General features: G+C 38.3%; 1 protein-coding gene across 2 annotated transcripts in view; it reads left to right on the top strand.

The window, feature by feature from the left end:
- The window catches only part of LOC126259748 (uncharacterized), an 83119-nt gene extending 57860 nt beyond the window's left edge, over positions 1-25259 (top strand). Inside the window, exon 7 of one of the 2 annotated variants that reach the window (XM_049956738.1) lies at positions 22947-25259. In XM_049956738.1, coding sequence (XP_049812695.1) covers positions 22947-23133 — 187 coding nt within the window. In that variant the 3' untranslated portion in view covers positions 23134-25259. The remainder of the gene's footprint in view (positions 1-22946) is intronic. The other variant, XM_049956739.1, reaches the window with a different exon arrangement.
- The last annotated feature ends 466 nt before the right edge of the window (positions 25260-25725 follow it).

Below are 25725 nucleotides of genomic sequence, written 5' to 3'. Positions count from 1 at the left end.
GGTTACGTCTGTATCTCTGTCCATTTCATACCTACCAACAACCAGCAATACCTCCATTTCAACAGCTGCCACCAATTCGATGCCAAGAAGTCCCTTCCATACAGCCTAGCCACCCATGTCCATCGTATCTGTAGTGACAAACAGTCTCTCTCAAAATATACCAGGGTCTCGTTGAGGCCTTCACAGACCATAATTACCATCCCTACTTTGTACAGAAACAGATCTACCATGCCTTTTCTCTCGATTCACCCCCAGCCTTCTGAAGTCCCACTGTGTGGCCACAGAGGAGCATTCATCTCGTGAGACAGTACCACCAGGACCGGACCAATGAATCACATTCTCTGCTTGACTACCTCACATGTGCCCTGAAAGGAGGAATGTTCTACCCACAATCCTCCCCACCTCTCCCATAGTGGTATTCCGCCGCCTATCAAACCTACACAATATCCTCCTCCATCCCTACACAACCCCTGCTCTCAACCCCTTGCCTCATGTTTCATATACATGTAATAAACATAGATGCAAGACCTGTCTCATACAGATTCCCACTGCCATATACTCCAATACGGTGAGAAGCATCGCCTATCCCACCAAGGACAGGGCTACCAGCAAAACCAGTCATGTGATCTACAAACTTAGCAGCAGCCACTGTGTTACATTCTACGTGGGCATGACAACCAACGAGCTGTCAGTCTGCACGAATAGCCACTGACAAACTCTGGCAAAGAAACAGCAGGACCACCCAGTTGCTGAGCATGCTGCTGAACACAGTGCTGTTCATTTTAATGACTATTTCACAGCTTGTGCCATTTGGATCCTTCCTACCAACACCAGCTTTTTTAAATTGTGGAGGTGGGAACTCTCCCTGCAATATATCCTACATTCCGGTAACCCTCCTGGCCTCAAACTTTGTTAGTATTTGTCCTACACCCACCTATGCCTTTCCCTGTTCTCACTCCAGCACTACACAGCCCTCTATTCTACTACTTTCATTTTCCTCTCTCTCACTCCCTCCCCCTCCTGTCGTATGTGTAAGCTCTCAGCTGCACTTAGCTGCCCACTGCCCTACCCTGTCTCCACCTCGTCCTTCTGTGCTTCTACAAACAGCCCTTTACTGTCCCCCACCCGTACCCTGCTACCCCTCCCCATCCCCTCCTCCTGTGTCCCCACCACCCAGATTGCTTCTCCCATCCTGTGCTGCTGCTCGCAATCTGGCTTCAGCAGGCAGAAATGTGGTGGTGGTGGTGTGTGTGTGTGTGTGTGTGTGTGTGTGTGTGTGTGTGTGTGTGTTGTCTAATTCAGAGGAGGGCCTTTCTGGCTGAAACCTTACACACACACACACACACACACACACACACACAAACATAACTGCAGTCTCAGGTAACAGAAACCACACTTTAAGATGTCAGAGAATTGTGCAGATGTGATTCACAATTCATGTTCAGTTAACTAGATAAAAAATCAGTAGTGTCATATCTCAAGGAGAAACTTCAAACTTTTAGCACAGTAGAGGAATTATGGCTCAGGTTTAAAAGAATAGTTGACAATCCAGTGCATTGGTTAGATACACACCCAGTAGAACAGTTCATAATGGCAGGGAATCTCCATGGTATTCAGTCACTGCAAAGAAACAGAAACTACTGTGTAATAGGTGTAAACAAAACATAGGACTATAGATAGAGACAAGCCGAGTGAAATGGATTTGGCTGTCAAAGAGGGCAATGTGTAAAGCCTTCAGTGTCTACCATATGGAATATTATCAAATTATCTTTCACAAAACCCAAAGAAATTCTGATCATATATAAAGGCTGTTCATAGCACCACAGCTAGGTCCAGTCCCTAATGAATGGGACAGAAACTGAATTTGAAAGTAGCAAAGCAAAAGCTGAAGTGATCAATCAGTCCACGGGTGTACTGCTGGTTCATAGTGTTCAATGGGCACAATATTTCGGTGATCAGACAAGTTGCCATCGTCAGGTGCACTGACTGAGCTCCTGAGGACGTGCAACTGACTAAAAGCGCTGCCCCCACGAGCTGCTCCTTCCACTCCTGCAGCTGCTCTTCAGTGGTCACAGACACACTGGCTTCAGTATCTGTGATAGCATTGTTGTAAGTACTCTGTCTGCCATGATCGCTAGATCATTTTATTTGCTGAGTCTTCTTAATTAAACTCAGTACTGGTTCCTAAGCCTTGCAAAGATTATAGCCACAATCTTGGTTGATGAGATCGTCCCTGGTGCAAATTTCAATTGCTTCTCTGATGACGCTGTCCCAGTATTTGGAAGTTGGTACGTTCATACTCCATCGTGTAATTGTAGGGCAAACAGTGTTCTGCGAGCGCTGGCTTGTTGGGGTGCATCAGTCATGTGTGTTTCTGGTGTTATCAGCAACATTGTTTAACAGTGTGGCAATTGACATGGAACCTTTTATTTGCTGGCCTTCCGCAAATCAAGATAATCTTTTATACTTGCCAATGATGCTCATGTTTTATTGGGTGGGCAAAAGACAGTTTTTACTCCATGGTTCTTCAATATGCGTTCAATTTTAGGTATCGTGAGGACAAGATTAGAATTATTACAGCATGCACAGAGGCAATCAATCAATCATTATCCAAACGTGAATGGAACAGGAAGAAACCCTAATAGTTGGTACAGATGAACGTTTCCTCTGCCATGCGCTTCACAGAGGTTTGCAGAGTATGGATGTAGATGTAGAATGTCTGCTCATCAGAGGTGCTGACTAGTGTATTTTGTGATAATATGGGTTGTAATATTTTTCTCAATATGTAAATGACACTACAAAGTAAACCAATACAGCTCACTTCAGCAAACCATAGTCACCCACTACAATAAAATGCTTACTTTGTGTGGTCTCAGCAGCCCGAGACTGTGTGTGTGTGTGTGTGTGTGTGTGTGTGTGTGTGTGTGTGTGTGTGTGTTATATCTCCGACGAAGACTTGTTGGCTGAAAGCTTGTTTTCTGACAGTCTTTTCATTGTGCGGCTCAGCATCTTTGCTATATGATGAGTAGCAGCTATCCTTTTCATAATATTGTTACAAAACACTTTGAAGCAAATAATACATTCCTTGAAAATGGTAAAATTGTTTCTCAATCTCCAATTGACCGTAGTTAATATCAATAATTGAAATTATGCTGAAGATATATTATGGCCCAATTGCACATTACTGCATCCCACACTCTATTGCTGGCACTTACTGCATAAGCAACAGTAGACCAGGAACTCCTACAACAAAACCTACCAAAACCTAAATGATGCAGGTGCACATTCAAAAAGTAAAGTAATGCGGAAAAATGACTGTAGGCTTACAGCTTTGCCAGTTTTCTACTCTACTGGAACCCTGTTGAAAATGTATGTTGTAGAGTCCAGCACTTATCATTGAACAGTAAAAAGTATCCTGGCAACGTGAAGAGCATACCTTATGTCTTATGTTCACCAAATGGATGTTGCTGTTCCTTTCAGACAAGTTCGTGTCAACTATAGGTCTCATTTGCGAGTAGGTTTATTGTGATGTGAAAGTAACAGTCCTAGGCTTGTTAACACTAGAACGGTGGAGTTTCTGTCATTTCTAGAACAGTGGAAAGCAATTTTCTTGAACCCTATAAAATATTTTCATATTTGACTGACACAAGCACTTTAAATTAGTATACGTTTATCCCTATCTTTTTGCGTGTTATAACAACAATTATTTAACATGATGATTAGTACATTATTTACTTATTTCAACAAAGCAAATCTTACCAGTTTGTCGTTATTCATGCTAATAAATTTCCCAAACTGTAGCCTTTATATATAACTAATTTTAGAACCTTCTAACCATATTTAGTATTTGTGGTCCATGTTGAACTCTCATGTTTTCTACAAATGGCTTTGTTGTACTCAAGTCATTGGAATCTGCTAGATGTACTTCACACAGGTGACTTTTGTTTCATGCACATTTTTTCCCCATAAAGCTTTTTGGCACTTTACACAGTTGTCGCTCGTTTTGTCTTTGCAGATGCTAATTTGTCACGTCTTCTTCTTTCTAGATAATTTTGGTCCCGTATTCTCTTCTTTTGTCTGTTCTTCTTCTGCTCTTTCAATCCCTTGAGTTCATTTGCCAGCAGAAGTACTAACATCTTCCTTTCCATTTTCTTGTTTGCTACTATTTTGTAGATGACCCATATATTTATTGCTACCATGTCCAAGATGATGTAGAAGACATGCATTGGCCATCTATGTGCAAACTTTGTGTTATATGTACAAGTTATTTTATCAGCCACGTCCATCCCATACTTCGTTGCATTGTAGAATGTTATGGTGTCAGGTTTCGACTTTCCTTCTTTGCTTATTGCTGCTTCAGTATGCAGTGTACTCTGAAGAATGCAGTCTTTATTCTATTTTTCCTTGCTATACAGCCATGGTGCAGTCTGTGTTGCCAGTCTGGTGCAGGATGGTGGCAGATTGTATTTCAGCATTTGGTACCTAATGATGTCTGTGAGCTTCCTAGCAAGTTGAAGAGATGTGTTGTATGTCATCATGTTTCATTCTTAATTTAGAAATAGCTGCATGAGACACATTGTACTCCCTGCAAGCATGTCCTCTTTTCCAAGGTATGGGAAACCATTACTTCATCTATGCCTGAGCAGCAGTCCAAAATTTGAGACTCAGTTGAGTGAACCTATATCTTGTTTTCCTTGGTAACAGTTGCTCGTCTATATGAATACTGTTTTCCATTAACTTCCCCAAATTTCAGATACAAGAGCAAATTTGTTGGTTGGCAGGCATTGTTTTTCATTTAAACGGAAAAGTTGGCGAAGCTCTTGAAATCTGTCCCTAGACATAAAGTATTTGATGAAGTAGGCACCCAAGAATGCGACCAAAGATCATCTGCAGACATACCTTTTATACAGATGATGCCCCAAGCATATATGGCAGCTATCAATTGTTCCAGTTCTTCAAGTGACACTGTCCAATAATTATTTTTTAGTGTTTTTGAGCATTTCATTGTGTGTGTTTCTTAATGAGCCCTAGCATCACTTCATCAAAAATAAGGCAGAAAGCTCTGATGACAAAGTCGTCCATTTGTTGACAAGTATAAATAGTTGGACCTCCTCTCTCCTTTTGGATGTTCATAGCTGACCTTTCTCTAAAAGCTGAGGAATTGGCAATGTCCCACTCATTTCCATCCCTAACGATCATCTTTGTAGAGGTATTCAACTGGACCTGCTGTGACAAATAAGGTGAGAATTATTATAGATCATTGTCTGAAACCACCTCCACCAATTCCTCCTCTCACATTGTCTTCATCTTCACTTGTCTGGTACAGAATAGTCATCTTCATCAGTGAAGTCGATTTCCAATTTGACGTTGGAATTCTCTAAGAGACATAACATTTCTTTATCAGAAAGTCCACAATGGCAAGAAGTTCTAAAATGTCTTTCATGTGAAAAGAACATTACCCAAATGATACAATGTAAGCTTTGGCAGATTGTAATATGCACATGCCTAGATGCAACAATGTGCAGAAGCAACTCTACATAATTGCTGATTGTTACCACTTTTTAGTTTAATTTTTTTACGTATATTCAGAAGAGAAATTACAGTGGTATCAAATTGTCCCAGTTCTAGGTATATCACATGAAATGACCAAAAAAATTTGAATGTTTTTGAACTGCTAATACATCATGGTAAAGAGGAGAAAAAATTATGAAGATTCACATAATTTCAAGACTGAAGTAAAAAAATGGATATGAAATTGAATAAAAAAAAAGTTTGATAGGATGCATTTTGATCCGTTCTGCCATTCTGGTGGTAGACATCTACATGAGTGGTGTCAACTAATACTGCATATGACCCAGACACTTGCTTTTACACTAAAAATATTATTTCTTCTTGAACTGAATTGCTCTGAAATATTGTCCCTGGTGAAAAGAAAGTATGCAAAGTAAACAAATTACTGGGTATCATTGGTTTCTCTGTAGACAGTCACAAAGATAGCCACGTTGAACTTCTGCAGGAAGCTGTGAATATGTGCCCTCCTTGAGAGCTTACCATCCACTCTGGCTGGTATTTTCTGCTTCACTAACATGCCTTCTATTGAATGTTGTATAAGAAACTGTTGTATGTGCTGTGTTTTATTATTGTGAATCAGAATTGTTTCTCCCCAAATCAGAATGTTAGTCAATTTCTCAATTAAATCTGAAAGAAAAACTCTTGTGCTTGTATCACCTGCAAACAAAACAGCATTACCGTTATCTTTTGCAGCTGGTGAATCAGTAATGTATATCATGTAATTAGATAGATAAAAAAATCTACTCACCAAGCAGTGGCAGAACAACATACATATAAAAAAAATGTTTTAATTTATGCAAACTTGTGGAGCCAGTGGCTTGGTCTTTTGGCAGAGGGTTGAAGGGGAAGGAAGAGAGGTGAAGGGAAATGACGGGAGAGGTTTAGGAAAAGGAATAGATTTCGGAAAAGTCGCCCAGAACCCTGGATCAGGGGGGACATTCCGAGCGGGATGAGAAGGAAAGACTGACCAGTGAGTCTCCCCTGACCCAGGGGCTGGATGTCCGAACTCTGCCGCTTTTCCTAAACCTATCCAGTCCTTTTCCTTCACCCCTCTTCCTTCCGCTTTAGCCCTTCTGCCAGAAGGACCACTGGCTCTGAAAGCTTGTGTAAGTAAAACCTTTTTTGTATGTGTGTTCTCCTGCCACCACTTGCGAGAGAGTTTTTTTTTTTTTTGTTACTCAAATTAACTCTCACTCCTTTTGTTATGTTCTACAGTTGTTTAGCAATCTCAGGAGAAGGCAATATCAAAAGTCTGTGTGACTAAGAAGTGAGATAAAGTACAAACAACTTGACAAACTTACAGAAAGAAGTGTCTTTCATTGCAAAGAGTCATGAAATATTTCAGTCTTTTTTTCTGCTGTAACTACAGAATCAAACTGGTTATAAACTTTCCAATTTAATTGTGTGTTACCAGAGCAGTGGAGATCATGGTGGTAAAATTTTTGTATAGCTGCTGCAGCACACATCAAGTAAATAGCCTTTAGGTTTTATACCATTGTCACATTGTGTAAATTTTTTGATGTTCATGGCAACCTTGTTGACATTTTTTGGAACGGATTCATATTATTGATAATTATTAGTAGGTCTTTTTATTGTGTAATGCTATTGCTGTGCTTATTTAATTCTGGTTTAACATATAGCATACTTTATGGTAGCATCGTTCGCGGTTAATGTGGAACATTAGTGTACTGATGAAAAACTGTGTAAATGTGTTGCTGTGGTCCGTGGTGGCTTAACCGCTGCTGGTTCCTTTCAAAGTCAGAAAATCAACATCCCCATTGCTGTAGGGACCATGCCTGATAGCTATGCAACAGCAGCCAAGGGTTGTGTCCTTACCACATGTTCCCAAGCCTGATAAAGGTTTCTTTACACAGGATCCCAAGCTGGTGATACAGAATAAGTGTCAGAGGCCATAGCTAGAAGAAGTCTCTTTAGAATCCGAAGCTTACAGTTACTTCAAACTACTTGAATTTTTTATAGGTTTCATTAATTTGCTGTATGTCTTGAGGAAAAATTTTGATTAGATAGAACTCAAAGAATTTCACTTTTCAGGTGTGATTACCTCAAGTTGTTAGAGCCACAATAAAGAGGAAACAAATCTTTTTATTGGATTCCATATTCCATTTAATTTTTTATAAAAGGAATTTTGTAGAACTGAATGCTGTTGAGATTTCTAATTTAAACGAAAGAGCTACTTATTTGCAGTTTTTTCTGACTCAAAATCATTTCCTAGTCATCAGGACTTTTGATATTATCTCCCACAGAGAGTGTTAAACAATTGTAGAGCATATTGAAAGATGTCAGATTTAATTTGAGTACCAGCAGAATATGGGCCCATTTTCAGTGCAACTCCACCTAGTTGGTTTTTAGGGCCTTATGTGCTTAGAAAGGGAAACCAAATATAGTTTTTTAGGTGGTTTAGAACGTTATCTTTCTAATGGAAACAGTTTGAAAGAGTTCTGTTGATATTATGTCTCAAACTTGTCAAAAACGAATGGGTACACAGTCGATAGCTGGCTATAGGGTCAAACAAATGAGTATATCTGTGAAAGTATTAAAGTGATGAAAGTAAAACTTTACCAATGTCCATTGGGAACATGTGTGAATGTTGACACAAAATTTCAGAAAAATCAATGAACATGCAGTAACTTTCTCCAAAAGTTGACCATTTGGCATGGAATGGCCCAGCTTTGCTATTAATTTTAGCAGAAGTTATTTTGATTTTTCTGTTTGTTGGATCATTCCTTGTAGCAACCATTTTCTTTTTGGTTTCTTCACTTTTTCCTGCAACCAATTCCCTTTATTTTCCTTGCAATTCCAATTGATATCATCCTAAGTGATGCCTGTTTCTGTAGTGCTTCCTTTTGTCCATCAGTTAAAGTATTTCCTCTGTTACATGCAATTTCATCACAGTTTCTTATATTTTTATCTGTTCAACTTTTGTTATTAGCTTTCATATGCATGTCTTTTCTTCCTGAACTGAGCTTCCTACTGAAGTGTTCATTATTGCTGTATTACAGGCTTAGCAAACTTCATATACACATCTTCATTCCTCAATATTTCTGTTTCCCACTTCTTATATATACTGCTTCTTCCTGGCGATTCTTCTAAACTTTGCCGTACTGTTAATCATTATTGAAGTGTGATCTGTGTCTGTATCTGTGTGGGGTATTCTTTACAATCTAATACTTGATTTCAAAATCTCTTTAATGTAGGTGATATCTTTTTGTCTCTCTTTGACTTTTCATGTATACCTCCTCCTTCTATGATTTTTTTACTGTATATTTGCCATTAATAACTGAAACTCAGTATCTTTCTCCTCTCTCATTCCTATTACTGAGCCCATATTCTTTCATAACTCTGCTCTCTATTCCTTTTTCTACTGTAGTGTTTCAATTCCCCATGATTATTAGATTTTCACGTACCTGAACATGCTAAGTTACGTGTTCAGTTCCCTCACATACTATCTCTATCTCATCATCTTCTGCTTGTGATCACAGCATATACACCTAAATCACTGTTTTTGGGATTCGTTTGGTTTAGAAGCTGTTTAGAATAATCCTGTCAAACTGTTTACAGTAATTCACTTTTTGCCCTACCTTCCTATTTAATTTTGTCCTATATTCCTCTTACTAGCATCATTTATCTTCTATCCATATAACTTCACTGAACCCTTTTACTTCTAGACTTAGCCTTACATTTATTTTCAGAATGTATAATTTCTCTGCGGCATTCAAAATTCTGTCATTCCATGCTCTAACTCATAGAATGTTACTGCTTTATTGATTTTTCAGTATTTTTCTCGTGATACTCTACTAGAGATCCAATTATCTTGGAGAACTAATCTGGTATCATTTTACAATGAAGAGATCATCCTGACACCTTTTCAGTTGCAAACCACATTTCCTGTGGATACACTTCATGGCCTGACAAAACTCTACCATCTGGTGAGCAAGATGTATGAGACAGGCGAAATTCCCTCAGACTTAAAGAAGAATATAATAATTCCAATCCCAAAGAAAGCAGGTGTTGACAGATGTGAAAATTACCGAACTATCAGTTTAGTAAGTCATGGCTGCAAAATACTAACGCAAATTCTTTACAGACGAATGGAAAAACTAGTAGAAGCTGACCTAGGGGAAGATCAGTTTGGATACCGTAGAAATATTGGAACACGTGAGGCAATACTGACCCTATGACTTATCTTAGGACTTAGAAGCTAGATTAAGGAAAGGCAAACCTACGTTTCTAGCATTTGTAGACTTAGAGAAAGCTTTTGACAATGTTGACTGGAATACTCTCTTTCAAATTCTGAAGGTGGCAGGGGTAAAATATAGGGAGCGAAAGGCTATTTACAATTTGTATAGAAACCAAATGGCCGTTATAAGAGTTGAGGGGCATGAAAGGGAAACAGTGGTTGGGAAGGGAGTGAGACAGGGTTGTAGCCTCTCCCCGATGTTATTCAATCTGTATATTGAGCAAGCAGTGAAGGAAACAAAAGAAAAATTCGGAGTAGGTATTAAAATCCAAGGAGTAGAAATAAAAACTTAGAGGTTCGCCGATGACATTGTAATTCTGTCAGAGACAGCAAAGGACTTGGAAGAGCAGTTGAACGGAATGGACAGTGTCTTGAAAGGAGGATTTAAGATGATATCAACAAAAGCAAAACAAGGATAATGGAATGTAGTCGAATTAAATCGGGTGTTGCTGAGGGTATTAGATTAGGAAATGAGGCACTTAAAGTAGTAAAGGAGTTTTGCTATTTGGGGAGCAAAATAACTGATGATGGTCGAAGTCGAGAGGATATAAAATGTAGACTGGCAATGGCAAGGAAAGCGTTTCTGAAGAAGAGAAATTTGTTAACATCGAGTATAGATTTAAGTGTCAGGAAGTCGTTTTTGAAAGTATTTGTATGGAGTGTAGCCATATATGGAAGTGAAACATGGACGATAAATAGCTTAGACAAGAAGAGAATAGAAGCTTTCGAAATGTGGTGCTACAGAAGAATGCTGAAGATTAGATGGGTAGATCACATAACTAATGAGGAGGTGTTGAATAGGATTGGGGAGAAGAGAAGTTTGTGGCACAACTTGACTAGAAGAAGGGATCGGTTGGTAGGACATGTTCTGAGGCGTCAAGGGATCACCAATTTAATATTGGAGGGCAGCGTGGAGGGTAAAAATCGTAGAGGGAGACCAAGAGATGAATACACTAAGCAGATTCAGAAGGATGTAGGTTGCAGTAGGTACTGGGAGATGAAACAGCTTGCACAGGATAGAGTAGCATGGAGAGCTGCATCAAACCAGTCTCAGGACTGAAGACCACAACAACAACACCACTTCATGGGTTTTTAATGCAGTGGTTTCCATTGCCTTGTTGACCATTAACGATTCTTCTGCCATCTGAGGCAATTTCCCATTCCCAAGGCCCTGAACCGCTACCCACTCTCTTTTGACAAAGGCATTGACAGAATGTGGGCCACTCCTTGGTCATCATATGTAATTATTGTTATTCAAAACTTAATCAGTGGCTGGACCATAGGACTTTTAGATTAGTAGACACAAAGATAGTAGACCTAGACCACAGTGATACAGTGGGCCTAGTAAAATCCATTTTTCAAGTTTGTCTTCAGTTTAGTTTTATTAAATTGCACATAAGAGTTTCACAAAAATATCAATTTCTTGTACATAGTCCATTATATACGGTGTTCATTTTAACTGAAGACATTGAAATATCTCAAAAACTACACATCACACCAAGAAAGTTATAATTCCAATTTATTTGTCTCAGAGGGAAACATTCAATGATACCATACTGGACCCACTACACCAAACTGTACATGGGCAACAGAGGGCAACTTTGAAATTTTCAATGGGAACCTCCCTTTTTTATTGCAAATGGGGTTTTCAACAAAAAGTTGTGAAATACTGGCCTGTCCTACCCTCACAGCATGGAGATGGAGTCCCACATGCCATTGGATATTTAAGGGCCACTGAGTAGCATAGCAGGTTGTGGTGGTGGGTCCAGTGTGGTATCATTGAATGTTTCCCTCTGAGACAAATAAATTGGAATTATAACTTTCTTGATGTGATATGTCAGGGGAATACAATGTTGCAAATGGGGTTTGCAATTAGAAGTATTGATTTACTGGCCTGTCCTACCCTCGCAGCATTGGGGTGGGGTCCCATGTGCCATTGGATATTCAAGGGCCATTGAGTAGCATGCCGTAAATTACGATTGTGTACCAATCTCTGTTTATCCGATTACAACACAATCTGTGGCAAAACGAAGAAAATGCTTAAGACAAAATGTGTGTAGATTAAGCTGCAGAATCATAATCTGCAATAAAAAATGGGGGCTTCCATTGAAGATTTCAAAGTTGTCCCTCACCATGCATGCATGAGATGGGGGGGGGGGGGGTAGAGTGCGGTATCATTGAATGTCACCATCCGAGATGAATAAATTGGAATTATAACTTTTTTTGATCCGATGTATAGTTTTCAACATATTTCAGGGTCTTCAGTTAAAATGAACCCTCTGTATGATGCCTGAGCATTCCTGTAACATTTTTGTACCGATTAAACCAGTCAGTTTTTGCAAATTTATCAACACAATTCTAATTCCTTAGTATTGTTACTGTAATCTGATTTGGGGAAGGTGCCTAACATTCAAGCTGGACCTGAATTGGTTCCACGAACGTCTTTCTCATAGCTGCTTTACAGTTGTGCTACATTTTCCCAGATTTCTTCCAATAAATCCCTCACAACTGACTTAGTGTATTCATCCAAACTTAACATTACTTTGTTTGGTAAACCTAGGTATTTTATTGATGTAACTGAATCCAGTTAGTTTCACAACTATTACTTAAGTACAGTACCTTCCTGAAGACACATTCATTTGCAGCAGAAATCTGTGTGTGCTTCTCACACTGTGGAATAGATTGTTTACAATGTACTCTCGGTTATCCATGGTAATTATTATTATTATTATTATTAAGCATTACAATCCATGAAGGCTTTTTGCTGCAGAATGGACAATGTTGAACCACTTTGCTCTGTCTTTACAAGTAATTTGCCACTGTCTGTCATGTCCTAGTTTTCTGAGATCGTCTTGAATATTGTCCAAGTATCTCATGCGTGGGCGTCCAAGAGGTCGTCTTCCGGTGGGAATCTCTTCAGTCACTTTCTTGATGGTCCTGTTTGGTGGTGCTCTGATGACATGCCCTATCCATTTCAGTCTTTTGGCTTTAATTTTGGCCACTATATCGGAGTCTTTATATAATTTGTAAATTTCATTGTTATTTAGCAATCTCCATTCATCACTGATCCTATCTCTTATGGGTCCAAATATTTTTCTCAAAATTTTTCGTTCAAATACTCTTAATCTGTTTTCCTCTTTTTTTGTGAGAGTCCAGGTTTCAGATCCATAGGTGAGTACTGGTATAATCAATGATTTGTATACTTGTAGTTTGGTGTTCCTAGAAATTAACTTGCTTTTGAAAACTGTCAAGAGACTATAGTAGCATTTGTTAGCCTTCTGAATTCGTGATTCTATTTCAATTTTTATGGAGTTGTCAGAGGTTACTATTGTACCAAGGTAATTAAATTCATTTGTCTTTGTGAAAGCTGTGTTATTAATTTGCAGTACATTATTATTTGATGGATAGCGGGATAAGATAAAGTACATTGTTTTGTCTGTATTCAGCTGGAGGCCTGTGCCATTTGTGGCTTTAATTAATTGTGCTGTAAGAAGCTTCAAATCATTCTCACTGTCAGATAATAATGCAATGTCATCAGCGTATGCTACAATATTAATTTTGCTTTCCAGTTGTGCTCCAATTTGTAGTAGCTTTACTTTTTGAATTATTCTATTGATTACTATGTTAAAAAGAACTGGTGAGAGTGAATCCCCTTGTTTGACTCCAGTTTTAACCTCAAAGTCTTCAGAAAGTTTGCTGGCTACTTTTATTTTGTATTTTGAGTTTAAAGTGCAAGATTTTATTAAATTTATCAATTTGTTAGGGATGCCAATCTGCCTCATGCACTTCCATAAATATTCCCTGTTGATACTGTCAAAAGCTTTTTTAAAATCAATGAAAAGCATATGTACATTTTGATTGAATTCATATTTCTTTTCACCCAACATCCTTAGGACATATATATTGTCAATAGTCGATCTGTTAGGTCTAAATCCACATTGGGCATCATCTAGGGAGTCTTCAACGTAAGGGCTTATCCTTGCTAACAGTATATTTGTCAGAATTTTATATGTTGTGTTTAGTAATGCAATTCCTCTGTAGTTTGAACAATTTGTTGGGTCCCCCTTCTTGTATATAGGGCACACAACTACTTCTTTCCAATCATGTGGGACCTGTTCCTGCTTCCAGATGTTGGTGATGATTTTGTGTAAGCAGTTTACAAAAGGAAATTTACTGAGCTTCCATATATCTGTGTCTATACCATCACTTCCAGGAGCTTTATGTCTCTTCAGCTTCTTGATGCTTTCTTTAATTTCTGCTAAGCTGGGCTCTTCGTCCGATGGGTCAGCAGTAAGATATTCATTGCCATCCTCCTGAGAGACGTTTATAGTTGGAGCATTTAGTAACTCATTAAAATATTCCTTCCATCTGTTAGCAATGTCACTTCTTTCTGTTAGCAAGGAGCCATCTGGGTCTGTTATGAACTGTCCATAATTTTTTATATTCCCACTTTTAAACATATTTATGCTCTTGAAAAATCCTCTGGAGTCTGTGGTACGGTCATTCTCAGCTCTTTTTAATTTGTAATTCATAAAATCCCTTTTCTTTTTCCTAATGAGTTTCCTGGCAAGTTTCTGTTTCTCTTCAAAAATAAGTTTGTTTTGTGTTATTGGTTTTTGTAGGAATTTTTCCCTTGCTAATTTTCTATCTTCGATAGCGTTCGAGCACTCGGCATCAAACCAGGGGTTCTTAGTTGTAGTAAAATGTCCCAGAACTGAGGTAGTTGCTCGTATGATATTTTCTTTCAGAGCGTTCCAAGCTTGATTAGTATCATCATTGTTAATTTTACTTTCCACTTCAGGTTTGTGTGTTTCTAATTCTCTAATGTACTGGTTGAGAATGTTTGGGTTTTTCAGTTTCATTGTATTAAACCTAGGAACACCATTTAATTTAGACCATTTATGTCTTGAGAGTGAGATCTTGAACTTGGCTTTTACAAGAAAGTGATCCGAATCACAGTCTGCTCCCCTTTGACTTCTGATATCATGTATGCATTTATGATGTTGTTTTTCGATTAATACATGATCAATTTGATTTTTTGTGATGCCATCTCTTGAAGCCCATGTTTGTTTATGTATATCTTTATGTGCAAAATATGTACTTTTGATCATCATGTTTTTGGAAGTGGCAAAGCTAATAAGTTTTGTTCCGTTTTCATTACTCTGCTGATGTAGACTATGAGGTCCAATTGTAGGTCTATAATGAGTTTCATGTCCTAACTTGGCATTGAAATCTCCTAGAATTATTTTAATTGAATTTTTCGAGAAAACACCAACTTGTCAGAAAGGGGAGCATCTTCTTGCTGTTGCAGATAGTCTAACCCATTGGCCCATTGAAGTGCTGATGCACAACTAATTACTCTTTCTGAAATTAGAGGAATATTTTCGTCTTTGTCCTTGTCATCTTTGTCCTTGTCATTCACCACCTCAGATTTCCCATTTACTCACTGAACAGTCGCACTGTCACTCAACATTTCATGACCTGGCTCTGTGCAGCGCACATCAACTATTCAGAAATATTTTGTTTGTCAACAATTTCACTGCCTAGAGTACGTTTCAGAACATCAGCTAATGTCGCTAATGAGCAGTCTTCTTGATCATCGGAATCACTGATTTCATTAGTTTTAGGATTAATGTTTTTCCAAGATTTGGGTATGGTTGAGTGTTTTACCTTACCTTGCCTTCAAAATTTCATAAAGTGCATTTAGCACTATCAGTTATTTCCAAAATGTTTGAAGCTTGCTGCCCTCATCATTAAGTTTGTGTATCAGATTTTCTCTGTAACTTTTCTTCGCGGTGGCTATGACACCCTGATCCATTGGCTGAATTAAAGCTGTCGCATTATGGGGTAAATGTTTTAATATCATCATCCTGTCATCCAATTTCAGAACAAATTCATTCAGATGTGATGATGCATTGCCCAGTAACAATAATGCCCTCGCAGGTCTGACACCTGTGACACAAAGCAGTTATGGAACCTGTTTGAAATATTATGCGGTCCATCCCTTTCTGGTGAAAATAATGGACAGGTAAATTGTACATTTGTTTTCCTCTGAAATAGCACTGTTTTTTAGCTTTACCCCTGTACCAAACTTAACTTTACTTGATCCCATATCATTAGCACAACACAACACAGTCATCCTTTTGGTACTTGATGTATAACCAGGTGCATTGTTTGGAAAAATAAAGTCTTTGCTGGTAGAAATTTTCAAAACAGCCCAGTTTTGTTTGTGTTTTGTATTTGCTCCATCTCTAAATTTTCTCGTACAGTAAACTCATTGAACTCATTACAAAATTCAGAGACCGAGCGAGGTGGCGCAGTGGTTAGACACTGGACTCGCATTCGGAAGGACGACGGTTCAATCCCGCGTCCGGCCATCCTGATTTAGGTTTTCCGTGATTTCCCTAAATCACTCCAGGCAAATGCCGGGATGGTTCCTCTGAAAGGGCACGGCCGACTTCCTTTCCCATCCTTCCCTAATCCGATGAGACCGATAACCACGCTGTCTGGTCTCCTTCCCCAAACCAACCAACCAACCAACCAACCAACAAAATTCAGAAGCAACCTTATTATGTGCACTTAACCCGTGGTCTAGGGGTAGCGTCTTTGATTCATAATCAAAACGTCTTCGGTCCCGGGTTTGATCCCTGCCACTGCCTAAATTTTGATAAATAATCAGCATTGGCGGCCGAAGACTTCCGGCATAAGAAGTCAGCCTCATTCTGCCAACGGCCTTGTCAAAGAGGGCGGAGGAGCGGATAGAGGTTCAGGGCACTCTCTTGTCCTAGGGGTGGGAAATTGCCCCCAAAGGCAGAAGAATCAGCAATGATCAACGACATGAGGATGCAGAAGGCAATGGAAACCACTGCATTAAACACACGTAACGTCTATCCACAGGACATGTGGCCTGTAATTGAAGAAGTGTCATGATGATCTCTCCATTGGCAAAAGATTCCGGAATAGTCCCCCATTCGGATCTCTGGGAGGGGACTGCCAAGGGGGAGGTTACCATGAGAAAAAGATTGAATAATCAACGAAAGCCTAACGTTCTACGAGTCGGGGAGTGGAATGTCAGAAGCTTGAACGTGGTAGGGAAACTAGAAAATCTGAAAAGGGAAATGCAAAGGCTCAATCTAGATATAGTAGGGGTCAGTGAAGTGAAGTGGAAGGAAGACAAGGATTTCTGGTCAGATGAGTATCGGGTAATATCAACAGCAGCAAAAAATGGTATAACAGGTGTAGGATTCGTTATGAATAGGAAGGTAGGGCAGAGGGTGTGTTACTGTGAACAGTTCAGTGACCGGGTTGTTCTAATCAGAATCGACAGCAGACCAACACCGACAACGATAGTTCAGGTATACATGCCAACGTCGCAAGCTGAAGATGAACAGATAGAGGAAGTGTATGAGGATATTGAAAGGGTAATGCAGTATGTAAAGGGGGACGAAAATCTAATAGTCATGAGCGACTGGAATGCAGTTGTAGGGGAAGGAGTAGAAGAAAAGGTTACAGGAGAATATGGGCATGGGACGAGGAATGAAAGAGGAGAAAGACTAATTGAGTTCTGTAACAAGTTTCAGCTAGTAATAGCGAATACCCTGTTCAAAAATCACAAGAGGAGGAGGTATACTTGGAAAAGGCCGGGAGATACGGGAAGATTTCAATTAGATTACATCATGGTCAGACAGAGATTCCGAAATCAGATACTGGATTGTAAGGCGTACCCAGGAGCAGATATAGACTCAGATCACAATATAGTAGTGATGAAGAGTAGGCTGAAGTTCAAGACATTAGTCAGGAAGAATCAATACGCAAAGAAGTGGGATACGGAAGTACTAAGGAATGACGAGATACGTTTGAAGTTCTCTAACGCTATAGATACAGCAATAAGGAATAGCGCAGTAGGCAGTACAGTTGAAGGGGAATGGACATCTCTAAAAAGGGCCATCACAGAAGTTGGGAAGGAAAACATAGGTACAAAGAAGGTAGCTGCGAAGAAACCATGGGTAACAGAAGAAATACTTCAGTTGATTGATGAAAGGAGGAAGTACAAACATGTTCCAGGAAAATCAGGAGTACAGAAATACAAGTCGCTGAGGAATGAAATAAATAGGAAGTGCAGGGAAGCTAAGATGAAATGGCTGCAGGAAAAATGTGAAGACATCGAAAAAGATATGATTGTCGGAAGGACAGACTCAGCATACAGGAAAGTCAAAACAACCTTTGGTGACATTAAAAGCAACGGTGGTAACATTAAGAGTGCAATGAGAATTCCACTGTTAAATGCATAGGAGAGAGCAGATAGGTGGAAAGAATACATTGAAAGCCTCTATGAGGGTGAAGATTTGTCTGATGTGATAGAAGAAGAAACAGGAGTCGATTTAGCAGAGATAGGGGATCCAGTATTAGAATTGGAATTTAAAAGAGCTTTGGAGGACTTACGGTCAAATAAGGCAGAAGGGATAGATAACATTCCATCAGAATTTCTAAAATCATTGGGGGAAGTGGCAACAAAACGACTATTCACGTTGGTGCATAGAATATATGAGTCTGGCGACATACCATCTGACTTTCGGAAAAGCATCATCCACACAATTCCGAAGACGGAAAGAGCTGACAAGTGCGAGAATTGTCGCACAATCAGCTTAACAGCTCATGCATCGAAGCTGCTTACAAGAATAATATACAGAAGAATGGAAAAGAAAATTGGGAATGCGCTAGGTGACGATCAGTTTGGCTTTAGGAAAAGTAAAGAGACGAGAGAGGCAATTCTGACGTTACGGCTAATAATGGAAGCAAGGCTAAAGAAAAATCAAGACACTTTCATAGGATTTGTCGACCTGGAAAAAGCGTTCGACAATATAAAATGGTGCAAGCTGTTCTAGATTCTGAAAAAAGTAGGGGTAAGCTATAGGGAGAGACGGGTCATATACAATATGTACAACAACCAAGAGGGAATAATAAGAGTGGACGATCAAGAACGAAGTGTTCGTATTAAGAAGGGTGTAAGACAAGGCTGTAGCCTTTCGCCCCTACTCTTCAATCTGTACATCGAGGAAGCAATGATGGAAATAAAAGAAAGGTTCAGGAGTGGAATTAAAATACAAGGTGAAAGGATATCAATGATACGATTCGCTGATGACATTGCTATCCTGAGTGAAAGTGAAGAAGAATTAAATGATCTGCTGAACGGAATGAACAGTGTAATGAGTACACAGTATGGTTTGAGAGTAAATCTGAGAAAGACGAAGGTAATGAGAAGTAGTAGAAATGAGAACAGCGAGAAACTTAACATCTGGATTGATGGTCACGAAGTCAATGAAGTTAAGGAATTCTGCTACCTAGGCAGTAAAATAACCAATGACGTACGGAGCAAGGAGGACATCAAAAGCAGACTCGCTATGGCAAAAAAGGCATTTCTGGCCAAGAGAAGTCTACTAATATCAAATACCGGCCTTAATTTGAGGAAGAAATTTCTGAGGATGTACGTCTGGAGTACAGCATTGTATGACAGTGAAACATGGACTGTGGGAAAACCGGAACAGAAGAGAATCGAAGCATTTGAGATGTGGTGCTATAGACGAATGTTTAAAATTAGGTGGACTGATAAGGTAAGGAATGAGGAGGTTCTACGCAGAATTGGAGAGGAAAGGAATATGTGGAAAACACTGATAAGGAGAAGCGACAGGATGATAGGACATCTGCTAAGACATGAGGGAATGACTTCCATGGTACTAGAGGGAGCGGTAGAGGGCAAAAACTGTAGAGGAAGACGGAGATTGGAATACGTCAAGCAAATAATTGAGGACGTAGGTTGCAAGTGCTACTCTGAGATGAAGAGGTTAGCACGGGAAAGGAATTTGTGGCGGGCCGCATCAAACCAGTCAGAAGACTGATGACAAAAAAAAGAAAAAAACTTTTCTCCTTGGGTGGCAATGTCGTGGCTACCATGATGTTTAAATCTGATTAGCCAGCTGGAAGATGGATTAAAATTTCGTTCAGTCCCCAAGGCTTCAAAGAAAAACTGGGACTTTTGGGTGCATGTTGGGCCAGATACTTGTGTGCCCCCTGCTCTTTTATGCTGAAAGCATTCCAACATGGCTTTATCCAGTTCTGCATATGGAGACATTTTAATAACTTTCCACTTTGACAAACTGTTAGATGAGTCAACAATGTAGGAAAAGATGATTACTACTTACATTAAAGAAAATACATCAAGTTGCGGACAGGCACAATTAAAAGACGCTTACACAAAGCTTTCGGCTAGGGCCTTCATCATGAAAGGAAAACACACACACACAGATTATAGAGGAGGCAGAACTACTAGCAAATTAAATTATTTTGTCTTTTTTCCCCAAGTATCACAGATCATAGTTTCAGCCGCATTGTAAATCAGTGCCAGATTACTACTTACATTAAAGAAAATACATCAAGTTGCGGACAGGCACAATTAAAAGACGCTTACACAAAGCTTTCGGCTAGGGCCTTCATCATGAAAGGAAAACACACACACACACACACACACACACACACACACACACACACACAGATTATAGAGGAGGCAGAACTACTAGCAAATTAAATTATTTTGTCTTTTTTCCCCAAGTATCACAGATCATAGTTTCATCCGCATTGTAAATCAGTGCCAGATTCCGCATATTGTTACTGCCTTATTCAAGTTTGTTTATTATTTCCAGTTTCTGCTATGTCATCAGCACAGCAAGTCTTCGCTATTCATACATTCTTCAGCACTAACAGAAACCAAATAACTACAGTGTCCATCAGAACAATACAGTCATGTTGTAATGTGACATTATCATTCACCAGTGACCACTTATGGGTAAAAGAAAAATTTTGAGCAGGTTAAAAAAATAGGGAAAAATAGGTCGCAGATAACCTGCAAAGGGGATTATCCATAGTTTACTATATATGTACCGAGAAGTACAGATATCCTAGCATGTTTCATTGGGTCACTTCAACCAAGTGAGGTGGCATAATGGTTAAGACCTGGTCTCACATCCAAGAGGGCTAAGGTTCAAATCTATTCTGCCAATACAATTTATGTTTTCTGTGACTTTGCTTAATTGCTTAAAGCTTGGCTAACCATATTTTTTGGGTCAGCACATAGTTTTGAAATTGCTGAAATGTCTTTAACAGTTTACGGAAACATTAAAAATGTATTTATTCAGTTGTATTTTTCACTGGACGTGACTCTCTTCAGGATAGGTTTGTTTGAATTACAACATAAAACTCACAATAAGGAAGTTTTGCATTAATTTTAACACTAGCAAGTATTTAACAGTAGATGCTGAAAGGCTATACCTTTCTGCAAGCCAGATGTACCCCATAATTGAGAACTCTCTCTCAACTGGAGCAGATGTTCTAAACCATGTGGTTTTCAATTATCTGGTTCAAAAATGTATGTTCATGAAATAGGTCATGTGTATTTATGGAATCTTTAATAATTTCATTGACAACTTGTGCACACTCTAGACCAGGCAATTTCAGTTCACAAATTTATCCATTTACCAACTTTATCGAAGCTGATTCTCCACAAGTCTAGGTATTGGGTATTACTATTACAAAAATTTATACACTTAAGAAAAATTTTGTTCCTGAACATCATTATTTTCTTTTAGAGTGGGTAGCAGATCTTTGGCCGAAGATGGTGTAAAACTTTAAATACACATTCTCTTTTCCCCGTTGCCAAATGATGCAATGGAAAACATACACAGAGAGAATTATTGAAAAGTGTAGATGAGTTACTTTACAGATGAAAGCATCATGAACAAGTTGCACCTTTTGTGTTGTTAAATGACTGAGTGAAAAGTTGTTGTGGAACCAGTAGCCATACCACCTAACCAACATCATTGCTTGCTCATGGTCAGCTGAGAGAGGCCTGGCATTTTTAAACATTCTCTTATGAATCTTTAAAAATGTGATGTTGATTTTATAGATCTAAAATTTTAAAAAGTTCTCACCAGTAATAAAATGCTCAAACCAAGGACACTTTTGGAACACCAGACATTACCATGGACTGCATTAAAAGACCAGGGCTGTTTGGTCTAGACCTGGACGTATGGTAAGCCTACTTAGCAACTGCTGGTATAGTTCCTTTGGAAAATATGTGGCAGAAGTCCTACCACATTCTTCACTGAGCTTATGCTCCTTCTTTAATGACCTCGCACCACTTTTTGTACTATTGTCTACAGAAGCAGATAATTAAGTCAACGTTCGTCTTTATCTTCTTAAGGTGTTTATAAATATCTGTCTTCTGGGAAGGGGGAGCAGTGTGAGTGAAGCTCCTCTTTTTTCTGCTTATGGACAAAAATTATGAAGTGTATGTTTGCAGTCTGGCTCCTGTTAAACTCCCTACTACTGTGAATGACATTCCAGCTTTAAATATTGGTTAAATAATATATCAAAAATCTGGTCAGTGAATTCTTGAAAACGTACTTACTGATCATTCAGTTATTGTAAGATTTTCTTGCAAATTACATTTATGTAGTAACAAATCACTTCTTGTAGTCTGTCAGCAGCACAATTAGTCATACACTCAGACAATTGTGTTGTCTGTTTTATTTAAACTCGTGGAGTTCATTAATTATTGATTATCCTTCATTCTGTGTTACCAGATGAAACAGATGTACAGAATCATCTGCTCAGAAACTCCCATATGTTTGTTAAAATACCATTGAGAGTCAGTAATCACACACGAAATTATATTGTAGAATCATTTCATACTGATTACTTTACAGAATCGGAATGTGACACATAAGAGACCCCTGAAGTATAACAACAGTTAGTTAATCATTCCTTAACAGTCTAGTTCTGTGAAGAACTGTGTAACATTCTCCCTCGCAGTTGGATGAGAGGTGGTGGAGGGAAGAAAACTGATTGTTATCCATATCCATTCAATGTTGACATTTACACTCTTAACTGCTATGTACCTAGTATAGATGATTAAAATATTGTTATCCATAACTATATATGCAGTTTATTTACTTTTTTTAACGGGGTTATGCAGAGTTTTAACTTTCTGCACTGCTAGAGTATCCTTTTTATTTCTGCATCATTGTTATTCTGTAACCTTGTACTATAATGCCAATTGTTACAGGTTTGTTATACTGAAACTAGTACGGCGTGACTTGATTCACACCCTGCCACTGCCTCGCCGAGTCATAGACTACTTGAACACCCCTCACTACTACAGTGAGCAGTTGCTGGAAGATGAACGCAGTTCCTCCCCCTCTGCAGACGCTCAAGTGGAACTGATTTCTTTTGTACCCCACCACGTCTCTTGAGGTTGCTGCCTTTAGTCATCAACGATTTGTCATGTCTCTTGCTAATGTGTTTTAAATCTGTACGTGTAACTGTTATTGTTTTGTATCAAATATGAGTTGCTGTATGAGCAGCATAATGTAATTGTATTAACGTTGGCTCTTTCTTTGAAAGAGCAAATCATGCCAATACAGTAAATGTCTAGATAATAGAATTGTCACTGTGATATAACTTTTAAGAACTTCTGCTCTATGTGGAGCATTGTCAGAAGACTTAAGGTTTAGATTTGGGTATTTTCCTCTTAAATTATGTTTTCCGGTGCGTTATTTAGGACAAGACAAACAGTTGTTTTGTGTCCTAAAAGTTATGTATGTATGGTGGCTAAACATTTAAATCATTTAATTGTGTGCTACATGATAGCAAATGTTTGAAAGTATTATGTGTACTTCAAAAATGTGTTAGAATGTGTTATTTTTGTACTATTAAATGTGTGTTTGATGCATGGTGAGTTTTCTCTTTGCAAAAGTGTTTCTAAACTTTAAGTGTATTACTTTTATTTCATGAGAAAAAGAATTTCCTGTAATATACCAAAGCCATCAGAATTCTGAGTATCAATTCAGATTCAAATATGATAACAAAATATTTATTTCTGTGTATCGTTTTAAAGACATAGCTCATTTAATATTTAATTTTGGCTACAGAACAGGTTTACGTACTCTGAGAATGTGAGGGTATCTTGGTGCTACACGACAGTTTTTTATTACTTTAATTCAGATGTTGATTACAATTTGTCCTATACTTGCTGCCATTGACATATTGTAAAATAGTGTATCACTATGCCTCATATGTGGTTTATTCTAAAGAGTAATGTGTTTCAAAGTGAATTAATTAACAGTTTTGATTTACAGTTTCTAATTTATTTCTTATGGAATAATGCTCTACCATAAATAATTGCTTTCATTGCAGTTATAAATTGTTATTTCTTCGTACAAATATTGTTGAAAATATCTGGCTTACATGTCTTTTCAGGAAGCAATTTCCATGGTGTCTTGACTGATACATATTCCTAACTAGTTTTTATCCCCCTCACTTATTTATATGTAGGAAATACAGAAACTGTATTTTCATGACTGTTCCATGAAGAAGATTCTGTTTATAACATATGTTTTCTAAAACCTAATTTGAAGATTTTTTAGCTATACAGTTACAATTTTTTATTTCAAATATGTCTCACGACAAAGATTTTGAATCAGTAGTACCTGTACCATTGTAGTAACTGCAGTGCAATACCAGTCACAATTTACATTCATAATGGCTTTCCAGTTCATTGTTTCATACTGAGCCTGTTGACGCTGCTACAGTGTTGTGATATTTTGAACTAAAGCTAAAGTTTATGTGACTTAAAATATACTGTCCAGAATGATTTTTGTTACCTTCTTTTCTATTTTGTTCTATTATTTGTGTTCATATGAATATTCATGTTATGAAAGATAAATATTTTCTAATATGAATGAATCACTTGGTATATTAATTATACTCTTTCTTGTCCTTTATTATTTTGTACATTGTGATGTTCTTTACTAGATTAGGTTTAGCACTGATTGAATGACCTTCCAGTGGCAGAACTTCTAAACCACATTTACAATCACACTTAAAAATTGTGATATTTGGCTGCTGACAATTCTGTTTAAATATTTTGCAAGTCACTGTGGACTCCAGGTTAAGGGATGCTTGTTATTGTACTGTATTTTGGATGTTTCTTATCCACCTTCCTCCATTTCACATAATTTGTTTTATATGTGATAGTTGTTCTCATTTGTAGACTTTTTTTCCAATATAAATATTGTGCTGCCATTTATAAGAGCCAGCAGTGCCTCCCCCTCTCTACACTCTTTCTTCTCTTTGTGATTTTGCCTTTGATAGTTATGGCACTGTCCATATATTGAAGAAAAGAGAGGAGAAAAAGTAAAGATGGGAACTGTCACTAAGCAGTTCCATTTGAATGCCTAATGTGGCTAATTTTCATGGTATAATGGCAGTGCACTAATAGGTTTAAAACTCTCCCCTCCCCCAACAGTCTCTCTCTCTCTCTCTCTCTCTCTCTCTCTCTCTCTCTCTCTCTCTCTCTCTCTCTCTCCCCCCCCCCTCTCCCTCCCTCCCCCCCTTCCTCCTCCGTCCCTCCCTCCCTCTTACCATCAGAATATTGTACAAAGCTACAGGGAAAGTATGAAAATATCATTCTCAACTAGTGAATAGACATTTTGTAAATGCACTACATGTAATCCAGAAACAAAATAACTTTAGCTAACTACAGAAAGTATTGCTGTCTGAATATCTTGAGATACTTTGTTTGAAATTAACATAATTGTTAACAGTTCCAAATGCTGTTGTGAACATTTGATACAGGAGAATTCATGCCATATGTGTGCTCATTACAAGTTAGATTTTCTGTTCTACATGTATGCTGTATTTTTTATCAAGTTGGCTACAGCAAATCAAATTCACAACTTATTGCTTTATTTCACAATCCATTCAGTTTAGACTGTGATTTTTGCATAATGGCACCAAGCAACATGACATTGTAGGAAATAAATGACTTGGTTGAATGTTATAAA

The sequence above is a fragment of the Schistocerca nitens genome, chromosome 5 (genome assembly GCF_023898315.1).
Source record: "Schistocerca nitens isolate TAMUIC-IGC-003100 chromosome 5, iqSchNite1.1, whole genome shotgun sequence".
Classification (NCBI taxonomy): Eukaryota; Metazoa; Arthropoda; class Insecta; order Orthoptera; family Acrididae; genus Schistocerca; species Schistocerca nitens.
This window is presented reverse-complemented; position numbering and strand designations above follow the sequence as displayed.